Genomic DNA, 14,583 nt, shown 5'->3' with positions numbered 1-14,583 from the left:
CATGTACTCATCATCAAATTGGTATTAATTGATCAACACTTATGTACACATATAGTAGTAACATTCATTGGATGTCCTGTTGGTGGGAGAGGGGAGTAGGGGATGGGTATATTCACAACTAGTGTGTGCAGTGTGTACCATCTGGGGGGTGGACACACTTGAAGCTCTGACTCGGGTGGCGCAAAGGCAATATATGTAACTTAACCTAAACATTTGTACCCCTGCAATTAAAAAAATGTAAAAAAAAAATAATTACAAACAACTGATCCACCACTCACACACACACACAAAAAGACATATGACTTCCCCAGCAAATAGGAAATGAAAATTTACTAATTATTGAGCTAGAAGATTATTGAACCTATGTTGACCATAAGAGTCATATTCACTCATTCAACAAATACTTATTGATCAAACTCCTATTGGAAAATACTGTTCTAGGTACTAGGGATAAGTCATAAACAAGAATTATATTTCCTGCTCTCAAAAATAGCAATAAATGTAAACTAAATGAACAAAATCAAATTGTAGTAATATGCCGAAAATAAGAACGTGTGATGTGATAGAGAGAGAGTGACTGGTTAGAAGATCGATGCTAAGGCACAAATATGTTTGGGATAATCCAGAAGGAAAAAAACTGCCAGTCACTGGCACACGATGGGTGTGAAGGAGGAGAGTTGGAGAGGTAGCCAGAGGCTAGATTGTACAGAACTTCCCGTAGGCCATGTAAGGAATTTGGGTTTTATTCTAAATATAATGCTAGCAATTAGAGGCTTAAGCAGTAAAGGTGCTTTACTCTAGAGTCTTTGCCCCTAAATGCTCATGTATATATTTAATAGTTCATTCTGACTGTAGTATTAGAACTCTGTGTTAAGGTGGTAGAGACAAAGGTAGAAAGAGCAATTGGAATAATTCAGGCAAGAAATGATGGTAATGTAGAGTTGGGTATTAGCAGTGGAGATACTGATAACGGGAAAGATTTAACGTCTATTTTGGAGTTAGAGCCACAGGAACTCATGTGGGTATTTGCCTGCTGGAGACAGGAGACCACATAAGACTTTTGCTGTTAATACAGATTATCCGTAAGGGTGGAGGAGTTGCCAGAAAACAAAATATTATACCCAGTTTTGAACAAAATCATAGTGTCTCTGTAGCAAAAATACTTTGGGTAGTTGTGATTATGATATTTCAAGGAGAAGAAAAGACATCAGAGAAAGATCCAGAAAAAGATAATAAAATGCTTAAGGACTAGAGATCTGTGAAATGATTGTGGTGGGGGAGGGGTGGAAAGCAAGGTCCAGGGAGTCAGAAGACTTGAGTTCTAAATCCAGTTCAGCTACTTATCCAAGGTGTAATTCTGAGGAATGAGCTTCATTTTTCTAAAATTCTGTCTCCTCATTTGTAAAACAGGAGTGATACGGAAGAAGATTATATCTATAGTCATTAATAGATTAAAATTTTCATAAGTTCTATTTTTTGCTTTGGAGAAATTATGGCTGAGAAATACATAATAAAATATTATAGAATTATGTTTTCTAACTGACTTTTTTATTGAACACAGAATATTTTAAACTTAGAAAAGCCTAGAATTTTGAAAAGAGTAAATTTTATCCATATCAAAGGCAATGCTCTTTTATTTAAGGAATAGTAACATTATGAAATATTTGCCTTAGGTATTGATGTAGTTATCCATTCTCCAAATAACAATTTATTTCCTATGTACCTGGCTCCAAAAATATAAAGATCTTTACATGGTTAGATAAAATTATGTAAAAGTGAATCATTACATAGCCCTTACCACATACCGTAAGTGCTGTAGAAGTATTAGTAAATTCTCAGGATGCACCTACAAGATAAGTGCTATTTTACACCCATTTCACAAATGAGAAAATGAGACACAGAGAAATTAAATAACTAGCTTGCCTAAGGTCACAGAGTTAATAAGTGGATGGGCCAATATTTGAATCCAGGGTATCTGGCTCTACAGTCTCTGCCCCTAAATGCTGTGTTATATCTGAGATTGATAAAAGACAAATTTTATCTATGAGAATTTAGTATAGAGAAGCACTTCCTAGATTTCCATGATAAATTATTCTTCATGATCATGAGGAAAAGAACAGACACTCAAGTCCATAGAAAGGAATTATGGAGAAATTTAAAAAAATTATAGCTCAATGACATTTTATGCATTCAGCAGAATTGATTGAATAAACAGCATACAATACAGATTTGTTGACTGAATCTACACTAGAATAGGTTTTAAGGGAGTACACTTAAACAGACATTTTGCCTACTAATCTTTAAGATCAGTTGATTAAAGTGGTTTAAAAGATATGATCTTCCTAAAGCATAAATGGGGAAGGGACAAAATGTTTGTTGGATATGTTTTAGAACTATCTACCAGGTTTATATTTTTCATTAAAATTACTCATAAAATTTGGGCATTATGAGTTTGTGACTGTTGTAAATCTTAGACTTCAATTCACCAATTAGCTGACCACAAAATTATATTTACTTGTTTCAGAAAAGCACCTTTATTCTGTTGAGTTGGAAAGGCTTCTTTCTTCTGGATTCCCTTTATTGAACAAAGAAAGCCTAACCCATTGTTTTTGTTTGTTTTCCTTTTGTTTGATTTTCTATGAGGGAATATAAAAGTTAATAATATTGAGTATGAATTTTTTAATGAAATCAGACATCACAAAACTTAAAACATAAATCTGTTGAATCCTAAATTGCCTTTTCGGGATTACATAAGATAGAATATGTTTATTGAATATAGTATTATACTATACATTTTAAATTCTATTTGTTGGAAACGGCAATTCATTTAGGACATACAGTTGACCCTTAAACAACACAGGTTTGAACAGTGCAGTTCCACTTATTTTTCCCAACCAAAGTAAGAATGAAAATACAGTATTCACAGGATGGAAACCCCATGTATATTGACGGTTGATTTTTGTATTCATGGGTTCTTCAGGGTTGCCTCCAGGACTTGAGTATGTCCAGATTTTCATACATGCAGGGGTCCTGGAATGAGTCCCCCACATGATTGGAATATTTGGTGAGCCATTACAGCTATTTTCCTAGGTATTTGGGATACCAGGAGAGTTTTTTTTCTCGGCATTGTGGGATGTTTTGGGCTTATCGACCTTAGGGAGTTGCATATAGTGAGCTAGGCACCATGCTAAATACATTACATAAATTATATTATGCATAATCTCAACAGGTATATACTATTCTCATATCCATTTTACAGAAGAGTCAACTCAGACTTGCAGGGGTTAATTAACTAGGCAATATGTTTTAACCAACGGGACTTCATTTAAGATTTCTATATCAAAAGCCTCAATCCTATCCCAACAAATATGGTTAACATCTTTAAGAATATATTTATATATAAATATATTTAATAGTTAAGTCTAAACTTCACTTAAAATTTGTCTTGTGCTTTGCTCTCAGTCTGATGAAACACTATTTTAAAAACCCTTTTCTTTACAATGCCAGTTTTTTCTGGTCTCACCTCCATCACTCTTGCTTAGTTGATGTGTTTCTTGTCTGGATCAATGCCTTGGTCTCCTGCTTGGTCTCCTTGTTTCTTGTCTCACATCTCTTTAACAAATTTGGTACACTGTCAAAAGAATTCACTTGAAATAAAAGTTTTCTCCCTAGTTTACAAACTTCTGTCTTCTTTAGAATAAATATGAAATTCTTTAGACTGTCTTATAAGACTCTTGATAAAGAATACCCCCATTAACTACTTTATATTGTCCTTTTTCCTACTAGCCACTCTTCATTTTATACAACTTTATTTCCTCTCTGTATATAGAATTTGGGATACTCATTTTCATTTCCACATCTCTTTTACTCATTCTTCTGATTCTAACTTTATGTAGAAAAGTTCCAATTAAAGTACCCCAACTCGAGGCAAAAAAGCTGATTTGAGCCACTCCACCCGATATTAATGTGTTTTTGTTGAAACTCCAAGCGTTTATTATCTGTACCACTTAGGAGTTACGTAATGTCATAGTATCTAATGTTATCTAATAAGTTGAGATTTTTACTCCATATTTCTTCAGAGGCTAGGTCTTAAAGAAACTGTACCCCCTACTTCTCTATTATATGCTGAATGAGTAATAACTACAATTCATTATACATTTAACAAAGTTATTCCACTTGAGAATAATCAAAGATGATTGTACTTGAAAATGTAGTATTACCTAAACAGTTCTTGTAAAAGGACTGTTATTTTTATATTAATGCTTCAGTTTGTAAAGGTGCAAGAAATGAAAATTATATATGCATTCAAATTAAAATATGTAATCAAACATGAGAGCTGAATATATTCATCAATATGGCAATTTGAGACAAAAGTTCTAAAATTGCAGGCTTCAGCATAAAAGTGTGCATTACAATTTACAAATAACTTTCAAAATAGTCAGCATTTGAATATGATATTTCTTTGATAATGGATATAGTAAAATGTTATGTTAATTCCACGTCTTTTTCAAATGTTCTTGTCTCCTTGAAGCTGTATCAGAATGTAATTTAGCAATACTAATTGAACATAAAAACTTTGGTTTTATAAGCCAAAGAATACAAATACCACTTATTTAGTTATTCATTTAGTAAATATTTATTAAACACCTAATATGTGCTAAGCATTGTCTTAGAGGATGAGTAAACACCTAATATGTACTAAGGACTGTTTTAGAAGATGAAATTTTAGTACAAAAAAAGTTGCCTTTCACAAGTGCTCATATTCTGGTGTTGAGATGGTCAAAAAATCCAACCACTGTGAAACAATCAAATACCTATGTAATGGAGGGATGTGAAATATGCAGTTAGAACAGAGGAGAGACCAAAAAAAAATGTGTATGTTGATAATGCAATTGCTTTGGTCCAATAACTTATTTTACCTTAGTGACTAGAGGATGTCTCAACATAAGGAAATATGATATAAAAATATATGAAATAGATCAACTAGAGAGTTTGGAGTTGCATAAAAGGTTCTGCTAAGAATTCCTCTACTCTGTTTAAAAAATATTTATATATGCATGGACATATGTAAAAAACATTTACACAAAATTTGTATGTATACAGCTTCTGATTAATAGGATGGATTTATAGCTCTGTAATAGAAAACTGTCGTTATGGTTTCAGGTTTTCCAGTAGAAACACTTACTATAATTTCATGAAATGCTATAACTGGTTTTACAGAAGAACTCATGCTTGCTATGATAATTGGATTATTCAAGCACCAGCTTACAGATGATCTGCCTGAGTATAAAACAGTCATTGGGAAATTCAGGCTTGCACCAATAGCATTACTATATGGAATGGCTCTATATGTGTGCAACTAGATATGAGCCAAAACAAGAAACAAAATGCTGATCAGACACATCACATCTGTAAAACCTGCATGTCCTAGTTTCTGCTGATTACACAGCCGTATAGAGTTGTTGCGAGCAATGCATTGAAAGCTCTGAATCTTGAGTGTCTGCTCTTGCTACATACAGCATTTCACCCTTGGATGTGGCCTTGTGATCCATGAGACTCTGTCATATTTAAACCATGCTGAATCAATATAGATACTCGTACTGGATGGAAGATGCTGTTCCAGTTTACTTCAATTCAATATTTATGCAACATTCCAATGAAGTGTACCACGAGATTTTGGTAAACTATTTTAAAATGTTAATAGAAAGGTGGTAAATGAAATACTATTATTTAGGTACATCCATTAGTTGGTATTCAACATAAAAACCCTAATTGCAATAATGAACACACAAGAAAACTGAAAACATCATTATGAAATTCAAGCACTAGAGTTTTACTGTCAAATAGAGGGCTATTTATGGAAGAAATACATTGGAATCACCCATTAACTTTTAAACAATGATACAAGTAATCATTTTGAGCTTGTATGATAAATATGAGCATATATTATCTGAATACATACTCATGGAGAAGATGGATTAGATAAAAAAAGTTTTGAAACTTTGTCATATTGTATCATATTATCTTTTATAATTTTTAAGAAAAATAGTATTTTAAACATCTGCTTTGCTAGGTTTTATTCTATAATATTCTTACATAATTTTTCCTAATAAGTATATTGATTAAATATGTATAAAAGCAATTATACACTTATATTTGGGCCCCTGGTCTGTCTGCAGTATTGTTCAAGTGCAATGGCCTATACTGTAATATTAAATAATTTACAAGGGAATTGAGAAAACATACATCTTTATATGAAATAAGAAATAACAGGTATCAAAATGTGGCATGCGTATGATAATTGCAATGGCAGAATGGTAGGTTACAGAAAATGACATAGATATAGTAAGTATTGCCATGAATTTCTTCATATGCTAACCATACACAAACATACACACACACTCCTATATATGTAGATACATGTCTATGTGCATGTTTGTGTATATACATATATATTTATATAATGACAACATGTAGTACCAAAGTTTGGGCTTAAGAATCAGAGACTGACTTGCTTATATATCATCTCTGTAAACTTGAGGAACTATTATAGCCTTCATTTCCTCATCTGTGAAATGAGGATATAAATACCTACCTCACTGGGTTTTTGTAAGACTTAAATATAATAAATATGTAAAACACCAATTTGTAATTAACAATAAATTGTGATTATTATAATGATGACCAACATGCTTGATAACTTTCCATAAAAACATATGCTTTCCTTGCTCAGTAAAAATTTTATAGTTATAATTTAATAATTTTTATATTAGTTTCTGTACTATCCAGCTACAGAAATGCCACAAATACATGACAGTGGGATATTCACAATTGTCAGATTGTAGAACAGATTGTAAATTCGTTGCTAAGCCAGCAGAAGATATGGTTGTCAAAGTTTCCTAAGGGGCAGAGTATATGATACTTTAAGCAGTGATGAGTGAGTTTGGTCAAAATGTTCAAATAATGTGTACAATCCATTTAATGATGATTGTATTCTTCTATTCTCAGTTGAAAGATAAAATAAGTCTTACTTTTTTCATAAAACAATTTTATGAAATATAAGTTGTCGAATACATTTTTATATTTTTAATGGTCTGAATAAAACTATATTAGTTTTGCCTGTTACAAAAAAAGAACATAATTAAGAGAATATAATACCATTAGATAAAACCATATCTGTCAATTAAATACCACCAAAGAGTGTTTTTATTATAGCAGTTATTTATAATCCAAATACTACATCAATTTTTCTTTAAAACTGTTGTTCACTCCATCACTGCCCTATATTGCAAAATGAGCACAGTGTTCCAAATATAAAGAGTAACTAATGTATTTTGAGAAGTCAGAGTATAGATTAGAACAGACCCAAGCCTTAACTTTTGGCTCTTACCTATGGCCTTGAGCAAATGTTCCAGTTACCCAGTATTACACAAGAAACCAGGCTGAAATTTAGTGACTTAAAACAACACCAATCATTTATTTTGCTCATAAGTCTGTAATTTGAGCAAGGCTGGCAAGGACAGCTTAGCTCTTCCCCATGCAGCGTCAGCTGAGGTGGCCGGACTGGGAGCTGGAGAATCCATATTCCAGATAGCTCCCTCCCCTGTCTGGCAAATTGATGCTGGTTGTCAGCTGGGAGCTCTGCCAGAGCTGTGAACCAAGAACCTAAGTTCTGCTCCACATGGTCTTCTCCATGGCTTCTTGGCCTTGCTCCTGACACAGTGAGTAGTTTCTAAAAGTAACCATCTTAAAGAAGCAGACAGAAGCTCTATCACCTTTTATGACCTAGCCTAGAAAGTCACCTCAACTATAGTCACAAGCATGCTAGGTTCGAAAGGAGGGAACATAGACCTAAGGTTTTCATGGAAAGAGTGTCTATGAGATATTGTCAGAATAACATATGGTTTGGAAGATACTGTTGGGGCCATTTTTTGGAAAACACAATCTGCCACAGCACGTTACTTAATATCACTTAGCTTCAGTTCCCTCATCTAAATAATAAAATGCTAGACACCCTTCTGATTAGTTGACACATGGTACATTTATTAAACCCTCACAACAGTCCCTGAATTAGGTGCTATCTTTTATTCTCGTTGTCTCCATCATTCCTGGTTTGCAGATGGCTGTCTTCTCCTTGTGTCCTCACATGTAAGACAGCAGAGAGCTTGTTCTGTTCAATCCCTTACAAGGGCCCTAATCCCATTCATGAAGGCTCCATCTTCATAGCCTAATCACCCCCTAAAGTCCCTACTTTCAAATACCATCACATTGGGGATTTAGGTTTCAATGTCCAAATTTTGGGGGGACACACTCAGTCTATAGCACAGATTTACAGATGAGAAACTGATGCACAGAAAAATAAGTTAGCTGACATGATGAAGCTAGTAAAATACAGAAGTCGAACTCAAATCCATGTAATCTAGTTTCAAAGGCAACATTCTTTATTATTTTTGTAGTTAAGTTTTATAAGAATAAACAACAAGTTTTATGCAAAGTGCTTAGCAAAACACCTGGCTCATTCTGAATGCTCAATAATTATAAACAGCTTTACTGGAGCTATTATTTCTAATATACCTTAGAGTGAAATACTGGGTGTTTTCTCTTTGAGTATATTTTTCTTTATTCATAAAAGTAAATTCATTCTGGTGTTTGTAGTATGCAAGGAAGGAATAAGGAAAGAAAAGTGAGAAACTGTCATAATTGGATATTTAGAAAAAATAGTGAAATAGGAATAAGAGTCTCTGCTTTGAGGATAAAAAGCTAAACAGTACCTCATTTCATGGTATTTGGGAATGAGGTGATAAATATATTTACCAAGCACAGTTTTTATTAATAAAAGTAGTGCTAAATATGAAGAAAGTAGTATTAATGTGGGCTTAAGTATGGTTACCAAAATAAACCTGGGAAGATAAAATTAAATAAAAATCACATTAGAGCCAGGCATGGTGGCTCACACCTGTAATCCTAGCACAGATTTACAGATTTACAGATGGGAGGCCAAGGCGGGAGGCCAAGGCGGGAGGATCACTTGAGCTCAGGAGTTGGAGAGCAGCCTGAGCAAGAGGGAGACCCTGTCTCTACAAAAAAAAGAAAAAAAAAATCACATGAGAAGAATGCTGGACCATTTAAAGAGTGATCTGTATTTATAGAAACAATATGGTTAACATTTTATTGTTCCAGTATTATTACCAGATTATATTCAAAATTATAATGAAAAAATAAAAATTGGGCCTAATCCTAAAAACTATTGATATAAACCTTGGTCTCTATACCTTATCTTAACTTGCAGAATAGAAATCTATACCTTATTTTCACACTGGAAACAGCTTTAGAATTTTAACATTGCTTGTCACCAGCCTCAGACTATGAAAGTGTTTATGACTTTATTTTCCAAATAATGTCCCATTCTTGACACTTGTCCATCTCTTGAATGAATGTACTTTCTTCAGATTATCTTTAACATACAAATTATGAATCTATAAATCAAAAAAGATGGTGAAAGATAAAACTAATCTAATACATTCACTTTATGCTTATTAATGGCAACTTACCTGGGTTTGCCAGTGCGTGCGTGTGTGTGTGTGTGTGTGTGTGTGTGTGTATAGTGTGTATGTATATATATAAGAGATCTTCCAAAAGTTCATGGAAAATGCATATTATGAAAAAAAAACTACACATGTATTTCAAAATTGCTTTGCACCTAAATAAATTTGTACTAACTTGCTAACATGTCTGGACAGGATCTAGTTTGAGGCACTAAGAAAGATAAGATATCAGTTGGAAAAGAGCCTCTATTGGGGCAATATGAATTTCTAAAATTGAAGCAAGAACAAACATCAAATTTATGGGAAATCTTGGGTGGAAGCATGGTGGAATCATTGGAGCTTTATGAAAAGTTTATAGGGACAGTACTCCAAAGAAATTAGCAGTTTACATTAGCTTTCTTTCTGCAAGGCCTAAGAACAACACCATCTGCTTATGATTGACAGTGTTTTGAGAAAGTTAGCCAAAATTTTAGCAGAAAAATATCCAAGAAAGCTTCACCAGAAGTTCCTCTCTACCACAACAATTCTCCTGCTCATTCTTCTCATCAAAGAAGGGCAATTTTGTGGGAGTTTCAGTGGGAAGTCATTAGGTATCCACCTTACAGTTCTGATTTAGCTCCTTCTGACATCTTTTTGTTTCCTAATCTTTAAAAAAAATCTATAAATGGTGCCCATTTTTCTTTAGTTAATAATGTGAAAAAGACTGCATTGACATGGTTAAATTCTTAGAACCCTCTGTTTTTAGGAATGGATTAAGTAGGTGAAATTATCACTTACAAAACTGTCTTGAATTTAAAGAAGCTTATGTTGAGAAACAAAGTTTACATTTTTTATTGTTATCTTTTAATTCTGTTTTTCCACAAACCTTTTGAAGTGTGTATATCTCTGTTTATTATTAGTAGGTTATTCTGAAGAAACAAAATATCTCTCCTGTACGCTTATTTACTGGTAAGGTTTAGGGTTATTTTTCTTATCTTTTTATTTTTAAATTCCTTAATCTTCTCTGCCTTCTCTAATTACATGACAACAAAATTTATTGCACAACAGAATCTAGGAGAACACTGCCTTTGCCGATTTCTTAAATTTCTTTTATGAATTCTATTATCTTGAGAAATAATGCAGATCACATATTTTACTGATAACTCATTCAGGTTTATCTAAACTTACAGACTATTGAACACCAATGAGGGAGAAACAGTCAATTATATTAATATCAGTTCCTATCACACAAGATGAAATTTAATATTTCATTAAATGGTGAGAACTGCACAGCATGATATGCCGACTAGGATTTCTCATGGTTCTTTGTCTTCCAGTTCTCTGATAATAAGAATAAGCCTAAAAGGCCGGTGCGGTGGCTCAAGGCTGTAATCCTAGCACTCTGGGAGGCTGAGGCGGGCGGATTGTTTGAGCTCAGGAGTTCAAGACCAGCCTGAGCAAGAGTGAGACCCTGTCTCTACTAAAAATAGAAAGAAATTATCTGGACAGCTAAATATATATAGAGAAAAATTAGCTGGGCATGGTAGCACATGCCTGTAGTCCCAGCTACTCGGGAGGCTGAGGCAGAAGGATTGCTTGAGCCCAGGAGTTTGAGGTTGCTGTGAGCCAGGCTGATGCCACGGCACTCACTCTAGCCCGGGCAACTGAGTGAGACTCTGTCTCAAAAAAAAAAAAAAAAAAAAAAGGACTGCTAAAAAAAAAGAATAAAAAAAAAAACAAAACATTGCTAGCAATACATAGACTAACCATTCAATGTTTAAAATAATGTGTGTGTAGAACAGGGTATTCATTTCTTGATTTTTGTTTTAGCAGAGATATACTTTGTGTGTGTGTGTGTGTGTGTGTGTGTCTGTGTGACTTAAAGTATTCTTCCACTGTATTTCAATCAATACTTCAATATGCTGATTTCAGTTTTCTGGGGATGATGATTTCAAATATCTATAAGGAAAATTGTAACATACATACTTCATTAGTATGAGCAATATTTCCATCACTATACTCATATTGAATGTGCCTTTAATACTTTTTAATGTTTTTCTGTAAAAATTTACTTTGACTTTTATATGTATGGTATCTGTCATTGTTATTTTAAACAATCACTTAAGGTTCCTCAAATTATAAACATATTTTTGAAATAGAAAACTGTATCTTTTAATTTAGATCATTTACTATATAATTTTGTGAGAATATTTTTGTGTTATATTTTATAGATCTACCATTTCTAAATCATATTGTATATATTCTTCTAGGATTCTTACTACTTTTATCAGTAGGTACATGGCAACAGAAAATCTAGAAATAATTTCATTCATCTTTCATGAATAAGAATTTGTTTGTAATTCAATGATTCCCAACTGATTATATGTGCTCTACTTTTATGATCAGAAATTTAGGAAGGTGTGAGCTTTGTGTTAAACAGTTGATTAAACATGTAAGTTTATCTTCAATTCCCTATGAACACTTCACTAATAAGTGTAAGGGTATATAAAAGATGAAAAACAATTATTTTATTGACTATATATACATATTTAAGTTGACTTGGTGACTATGTTATGATATATTGTCTTGTAGTTATGATACATTGTACTATGTCAAGATTAAATACAGTAAATACTTTTTAAAGTATACTTTTAAAGAATATTTTAATTATGAAAATGTCAGGTGGGTTAATTATATGTTATTTATATACTCTGAATTTCCACAGTTTTAGAAAAATATTTTGATGATAAAGTCTTTGATTTGATTAACCATATAGTATTAATTTACCAGCAAATTTGAGGAGGGATTTTATATTCATGTACCACCACTTCCTAATGTATTGATATTAAATAACCAACTTCTTAATAGTGATTTTACCTTACAGAATTGATAAATTTTCTTCTCATGAATTACTAAATCATTTATCAAAAATCTTATAGGACAAACATAAACTATAAAAAATACATTTATAGAATGCACAAAAGAAAATTTAGCCACTAAGAAAGGTATTTAAGACACCAGCACCAAACTGGGATTTTCTCCTTCCGTACTCAGAAGGACTGAGAGAGAAGTAGAATGTAAATGCATTTTGAACAGTATGATTCAATTATTTAATGTCATCCCCACAACTATACAAAATCGTCTCCCTTATTGCCAATTATGGACATCCCCACACTTAGGAAAGCACTGATACTTTGTGTGTGCACGTGTGTGTGTGCATATATATGCTTGAGGTATGCTTTTAAAAATTAATGACATCAGTTAAAATATAAAGTCATAGTTGTGTTACTAACTCTGAATTACTGATTTCATTTATTAATGTTGATATATTAATGTTGATATATATTGACTTCTCTGTGTATGACACTGAATTCTGAGATCCAAAGTGTGCATAAATTAAAATATATTGTACATGTAAAAATAAAAGAACTGTAGCAATAATAACCTAAAAAGTTGTTTTTTCTGTTTTTGCAGCTTGCAGACCAGGATTCTATAAAGCATTTGCCGGGAACACGAAGTGTTCTAAATGCCCTCCACACAGTTTAACTTACATGGAAGCAACTGCTGTCTGTCAGTGTGAAAAGGGTTACTTCCGAGCCGAAAAAGACCCACCTTCCATGGCATGTACCAGTAAGTCTGTACATTTTAGATTCGGAAATTCAATGCCCAACCCTTTGGTCTCTTTGTTCTAAATTTTAAAAATAAGTAAATGTACAAAATCCTGTATCATCAATACAATTTGCCTTTGATAACAGTCAAGGGAAACCTTCTCCCTCTTGTCAGCATAGTTTCTTTTCAACTGCTTATAAGGAATGTGTTTACTCTTCAAAATTCATATTGATTCATGATACACAAATAGCAGCAATGGTTTGAGGCCCTGCATATTCCCTGTAACTATAATCTGTCCTTAGGAAGTTAAAGCAGCTTAAGGATACATGAGAAATTACGAACAAAACTTCTGTTCTTTGCTGCAACCCTTGACCACTTTAAGGTACATCAATTTAGGACTATAAAGTTAATGTGCAAGGGAGATTCCAGAGGAAACTGAAAAAAAAACAAGTCATTGTGTTATTGTTATGCAGAAAAGTTTGAGTTTCCTTGACATTTATTTTTAAAGGAAGGTATTTTTGAGTTTGTCCACATTTCTCTTCTTGCTATCTCTCTGATTTTTTATTTGGAAGCAATAGAATATTAAATCTAAATGTGAAGGTCATTTTAATGGATCACTGAGAATTTCAAATTATTTATATTCTTCTATTATTAAAATATTGTAAAATATCTGTATATTTAAAAAACAAAAGTGAATATATTAATACATTGCTAAGCTACACAAAAGTAAAATGTCACCTTGTTTGATATAGAAGTAAGATAATCATAGTGAAAATTTGCATTTCTTGGCAATGAATTGGTACCAAAATGTTGCTTCTTTCATGTAATTCCATAGAAGCAAAAATAAATTGAGAATTATGTAATGTCACATATTCCTTAGGGACAATGATGGAGATGTCCCATTTTTTTTAACTTACCTGATGTAGTTCATAGATTTTTCTACATTTCTACAGACTTTATTATAAAATATTTTTATAGAAAACATTTAATAAAAATACAACACATTCATTAGTAGATGTAATTTTTGCTTTCAGATTGTAAATGCTAAGTGACTACTTTCTTCAGAAAATTACAGTCTGGGAAATACTACTTGAGTTTGTTTTTTTTGTTGTTTTTTTTTTTAACCGAGAATATATAAATAGGAAAAGGAAAATTGTAAGTTCTCACTTGACTGTGGAAATAGTTTTAACAGGAAAATTTTGTTATTACTATACATATATAATACTTCTGGTATTATTACTGTTTATTATTTTATTGTATTGTGGACAAAATATAAGGTAGATGGTAGTATTTCAAATGGTTACAGTCCTACCAGGCAAGTGTCTCTCAAAACTTACATAGAAACTGAATGGAGCTTCTTAAGTGAATGATAGAGGAGAATCTCCTCTTTTTATTTTCTTAAGAGGCCATAAATAGGCAATTGATAAATTGAAGTAATAAATTGGTTCCC

The 14,583-nt window shown here is 32.6% G+C and overlaps 1 protein-coding gene across 1 annotated transcript in view; it reads left to right on the top strand.

Moving 5' to 3' along the window:
* The window catches only part of EPHA6 (EPH receptor A6), an 836,036-nt gene that overhangs the window by 336,922 nt on the left and 484,531 nt on the right, over nucleotides 1–14,583 (top strand). Inside the window, exon 4 of the mRNA XM_045557615.1 lies at nucleotides 12,999–13,154. Coding sequence (XP_045413571.1) covers nucleotides 12,999–13,154 — 156 coding nt within the window. The remainder of the gene's footprint in view (nucleotides 1–12,998; nucleotides 13,155–14,583) is intronic.

The sequence above is a fragment of the Lemur catta genome, chromosome 1 (assembly GCF_020740605.2).
Source record: "Lemur catta isolate mLemCat1 chromosome 1, mLemCat1.pri, whole genome shotgun sequence".
NCBI classification, from domain to species: Eukaryota; Metazoa; Chordata; class Mammalia; order Primates; family Lemuridae; genus Lemur; species Lemur catta.
The sequence above is the reverse complement of the archived record's forward strand: the minus strand, read 5'-3'. Positions and strand labels throughout refer to the sequence as shown.